Below are 5,148 nucleotides of genomic sequence, written 5' to 3' on the forward strand. Positions count from 1 at the left end.
ACTCTGAGTTTTCTAAACCGGCTTCCTGAAATAGGGCCCAGGCCTGCCTGTAGCTGCTGTAGACACGGCGCTGATGACTCGTAAAATTAAAAACTACATGTAAGAGCACTCAGAGCTGCAGACGTTATAGGTTTCTATTTTTTATTAGTTTTTATTTAAATCAATTATTTGAGGGTTTTTTTAGCTTCCAGAGTTAGTTTGAGTTCAGCGTTTTTGTTTTCATCATGTGGCCAGGATTTCAGATTACCATGACAACACCATCAACACACAGGCAGATTTTTAGGTGTTGTTGTCTGTTTTTATATTTTTATGACATCTGATTTAAAATTCGATCGCATTTCTTCCCTTTTATCTTTGCCATCGCTCAGAGGAAGCTTCACTTCACACCTGGCGGTCTATGTTCAGGTGACCTCCGTTCAGATTAGTAAGGGTGAAGAAGTGAAGAGTGAGCATGCTTAGTCAGCTCAGTTTTCTGCAGTAAAATAGCAGGGTCACGTCCGGCACGCTGACGGCAAGCATCGTGCCTTGATCGGGCGCGCTCAGACGGTGAGGGGCTCTGAACACATGAAAATAAAGTTTCCTTCTGTCTTTTCTTCTTCTTGTTTCATGACATCTGATTTAAAGTAGAGATGGCACGATACCACTTTTTTATGTCCGATACCGATATGAATCCGATATAGTGTTTTTAATCAATAAAACGTTTTTTTAATATCTTACTGCATTTTGTATAAGTTCATACTTAAGTTTAAATAAACAACAACACTAAAGCTATTCTGTTATACTGTATGTAAAAAATACACTGCAGCCAAAATATTTCACAGTTCAGCAAAACTGATCAATCTAATAAACTTAAACCTGCTCCATCCTCCCTGTTCTGGTATTTTAAAGAGAACTTAGCAGAAATATTAAGCAACCTAACTAATAGGGTTCCAACTCCCAGCAAAAAAAAATAGGGAACCACCCCCCACCTCATGATGCTTAATCGACGTAATCAACTTTAATTTGATGCAGGGTGGAAAAAATGCACAGAAATAAATTATTTTTCAAGAATAATTAAATAGATTCAACATCTTTCTTCAACAGAACTGCACAGATGGAAAAAGTACTATAGCTTACTAGGGTATATTAGACTTAACAGTTACTATATACAGTAATGGACTTCTATACATTTTACATCAGATTAAAACTTTGGGTGTAAGATTCAGATAATTATTTATTAAAAGCTCGACATTTTAAATGAGAATAAGAAAGAAAAGTATGTCTCTGTGCCCCCTTTTCCCTGTTAATGCCCTATCGGCCCCCCTGGCTAAACCATGCTAGATCCGCCCCTGCACAGTTACCAGCATCAGCTGCATAGAAAAAGATCCTCGAGTAGAAAGTAATATTAAATACATTCTAACAGCAGCTTATCAAGCTTAAACGTGCTGCTGTTGTTCAGCTGCTGGTTTCCTCTTTCTGGTGCAAAGTAGGCCAAAAACAAAGGAGAGACGATCAGCTGATCATTGATCATGATTGAAGCAGCAACAGGAGAGGGAGGGGGAGGCAGTCGCTCCATATATCGGTTAAGCTTTACAAACATTCAGAGATGAACTTACTTCCTCGGAGATGAAATGCTGGTTTGGTAGCGATGCTACAAACACAACAGCCGCTCTATCACGTGACCACACTGCTCCCACGTGCTACGGTTATGAGCTGAGTTACGCCATGTAGCAAGTTTTGTGAGGTGCTTTTCTGATATTTAATGGATCGAATTACATTTTTTATTTCTCTCCGTTACCCGATCCAGTAATTTACGTCAGTATCGGACCGATACTGATAGGTAATATCGGATCAGTCCATCTCTAATTTAAACCAAATAAATTTGAAGGTTTATGAACATATACTGTGATATCCAGCAGGGGGCGGCTCCTCTGATTGGACAGAAGTCTCTGATGAGGTGTTCCTCCTGCTCAGCTGATCTCTGAGCTCAGTCCTTCCGTCCTGATGGGTTTCTGGTCTCAGTCTGACTGAAGTCCCTTTAGCGGGACTTCCTGTCTACTTCTGCGGTCGCTACCACATGACTCTGTCCTGGTTTTTAGTTTAATCCACCTTTCGTTCATCACGCCAATATGGTGAGATTTCACTAACATAAGAGACATGGCGGCGGTCGTGTTCACCTTATAAATTTTATTTTGGCTCCATGAACAGGTGACGATTAGAGGACTTTGGTTTATCTCAGATGAAGGACGCCAAGGCTCTTTCAAGCCATAAGGACGGACGTCACTGAGCCCAGAGATCGGCTAAGCAGGGGGATCACCTCCTCGTAGACTTCTGTCCAATCAGGCTTCAGAGGAGTCGCCCACTGCTGGACTTTAGAAGGATGCAGGAGAACAGCACTGAAGCCTGGCAGGTCTCTGCTTTGGACCGTCACCCTGAACTGCTCTGATCCAGACTCTGGATGTTTGTTTGGACTGTTTCTTCAGTCAGAATCGTGCAGACTGAGCTCACCTGTGTCTTTGTGTTTGTCCACAGGTACGTGATGAACTACTACCAGACGGGTCACCTGCACGTCATGGAGGAGCTGTGTGAGATCTCCTTCCTACAGGAGATCGAGTACTGGGGCATCGACGAGCTCTGCATCAAACCCTGCTGCCGTGAGCGCTACTACCGCCGCAAGGAGCAGAAGGAAAGCCTCGAGGTACAACGGGAGCTCGATGCCGACGATGGGGATGAGGACTTTGCGGGCGTCGCCTGCCCAGGCACTCGCCGCCGCCTCTGGGACGTCCTTGAGAAACCCGAGTCATCGCGTGCTGCTCGGACCTTTGGCTCGCTCTCGATGTTCTTCGTGGTGTTGTCGGTCATCAACATGGTGCTCATCTCGCTGGACTTAGGTGAGGACTTTGGAGCGGGTGGTCTCGGCATCGGCGCTCCGCTGCTCTTCGACGCCCTGGAATACGTGTGTGTTGTGTGGTTCACGATCGAGCTGGTGCTTCGGTTCCTCTGCGTCAGGGACAAGTGCCGATTCAGTCGGAGCATTCCCAACGTGATCGATCTGCTCGCCATCCTCCCGTTCTACGTGACACTGGCGGTGGAGAACCTCCACGGAGGATCCACTGAGCTGGAGAACATGGGCCGTGTGGTGCAGGTGCTCCGCCTCCTGAGGTCGCTCCGCATGCTGAAGCTGGGCCGGCACTCGACAGGTAAAAACTCCTCATACCTGTTATTAACCTCTGTCTCTCTTCCACAGCATGTCTTTATCCCGTCTTCCTTCTCTCACCCCAACCAATCACAGCAGATGGCCCCGCCCCTCCCTGAGCCTGGTTCTGCTGGAGGTTTCTTCCTGTTAAAAGGGAGTTTTTCCTTCCCACTGTCGCCAAAGTGCTGCTCATAGGGGGTCATATGATTGTTGGGTTTTTCTCTGTATGTGTTATTGTAGGGTCGACCTTACAATATAAAGCTCCTTGAGGCGACTGTTGTTGTGATTTGGCGCTGTGTAAATAAAACTGAATTGAATTGCTCACAGCAGGAACTCTGTTCTTCCTCCTGTACAAGAAATTGAGATATAGGCAAGATCTTCAGCATCATCATCATCTTCTGAGAGTAAACGAGCAGACACCTTTCAGATTCAAATACTCTAAGAAAGGATCAGTCTCACTGACTCTTATCACATTTCCAGCTGCTCTGTCTTTTCTTTAAACTCAAATATCTTAACAAAGGAGAAATGAAACGTGTTGGATATATTCCAGCCGGTCAATGATAATTGTTAATGAGTTACTTTAAAGGCTTTCCTGCTCTGCATGTGCATCGCAGCAGCACTACTTATCTTTAGGTTTTAGCACAAAATACCACATCAGCACCTGAAAGCCTTCATTTGCACTGTTTATGAGACAGTGGTGAGGGTGCGTATGAGTGACAGCTGGGATAAAGGTGGAGGTGGGAGTACATCAGGGATCTGCTCTGAGGCCCTTCCTGTTTGCAGATGATGTCAGGCAGGAGTCTTTATGATCTCCAGTGAGAGCTTAGAGCAGGTGGAGGTCTGCTCTGCAGAGGTGAAGGTGAGCCTGGAGAGAAAAGGAATGAAAGTTGTAGAAGATGAAACAATCCATGTGTGCGAATGAGAGAGGGGCAGGTGAACATGCTGGAGCAGAGGATGAGTTTAAATACCTGGGCTCAACCGTCTACAGAGAGGTGACGAAGAGAGTGCAGGCAGGTGGAGCGGGTGGAGGCAAGTGTGACAGAAGGACACCGTGAAAAGGGAAGGTCAAAGGATGGAGGTGAGACCTGCTGTGATGGGTGGAGCCGAGCTGAAGGTGTTCAGGTGTTCAGTGAGCAGGCTGGACGTGAGGGACGGCTCAGAGTCAGAGAGGCTGAGATGGTCTGAGCATGTGCAGAGGAGGGAGGGTGAAGGATGAAGATGGAGCTGCAGGCAGGTGGAGGTTCATGGATGTAGTGAAGGAGGATGTGCAGAGGGTTGGAGTGTGAAATGAGTTCCTGTAAAAGTAGGTGTGAGATCAGACTCGCCTGAAATGGCAGTTTTATTAGAGCGCTGCATGTGACGGATTTAAGACATGATGCAAAGATCCGGGGAGAGAAGAAGAAATGGAAATCCTGTCAGAGCGAAGCCGCTGCTGTGAGATTACAGCCGGGAGGTTCTCCGAGGACAACAAAGACCAGAATATATATAGATTCTCATCCTGGCGAATGAGCGAGGAAGTATGATTACGTGAGCCCGAGCGTGTCAGGCTGACGTACGAGCGCTTTGATCTGAGTGATTTGGGGAAGGCTGATCATCCCTGGACTCAGCTCATGAATAATAAAAGGAAAAGGCAGAGGGAGGAACTTTAATCATCTTAAACTATTGAAATAAATAATACAGAGAAAAGGCAAAGACTGAAGTCGGGCTGTAAAACTGAGAGAAAAATAGGTTACAAGGGTAATCTGCAGGTATAACAGCTGAGGGTGACTAACGGTCTGCTGCACAAACACACTCACTGAGCACATCACACGCCAGAGTCCTGAAGAGGCTTCATCTCCTGTGACCTAAAAACGATCGGGAACCACCGAGGGAACTAAAGATCAGGACTGAAGATCCAACAATATCACCAGGATCTCCAAACCCTGACGTTGTGAAATGAACATTCCAGAAAGCTTTTTATATGCATATAAATA

The 5,148-nt window shown here is 46.0% G+C and overlaps 1 protein-coding gene across 1 annotated transcript in view; it reads left to right on the forward strand.

The window, feature by feature from the left end:
• The window catches only part of kcnv1 (potassium voltage-gated channel modifier subfamily V member 1), a 14,556-nt gene that overhangs the window by 6,979 nt on the left and 2,429 nt on the right, over positions 1 to 5,148 (forward strand). Inside the window, exon 3 of the mRNA XM_005744106.1 lies at positions 2,512 to 3,179. Within this exon, the coding sequence (XP_005744163.1) occupies positions 2,512 to 3,179 (668 nt within the window). The remainder of the gene's footprint in view (positions 1 to 2,511; positions 3,180 to 5,148) is intronic.

The sequence above is a fragment of the Pundamilia nyererei genome, unplaced genomic scaffold, assembly GCF_000239375.1.
Source record: "Pundamilia nyererei isolate P.nyererei 1_Seehausen unplaced genomic scaffold, PunNye1.0 scaffold00139, whole genome shotgun sequence".
Classification (NCBI taxonomy): domain Eukaryota; kingdom Metazoa; phylum Chordata; class Actinopteri; order Cichliformes; family Cichlidae; genus Pundamilia; species Pundamilia nyererei.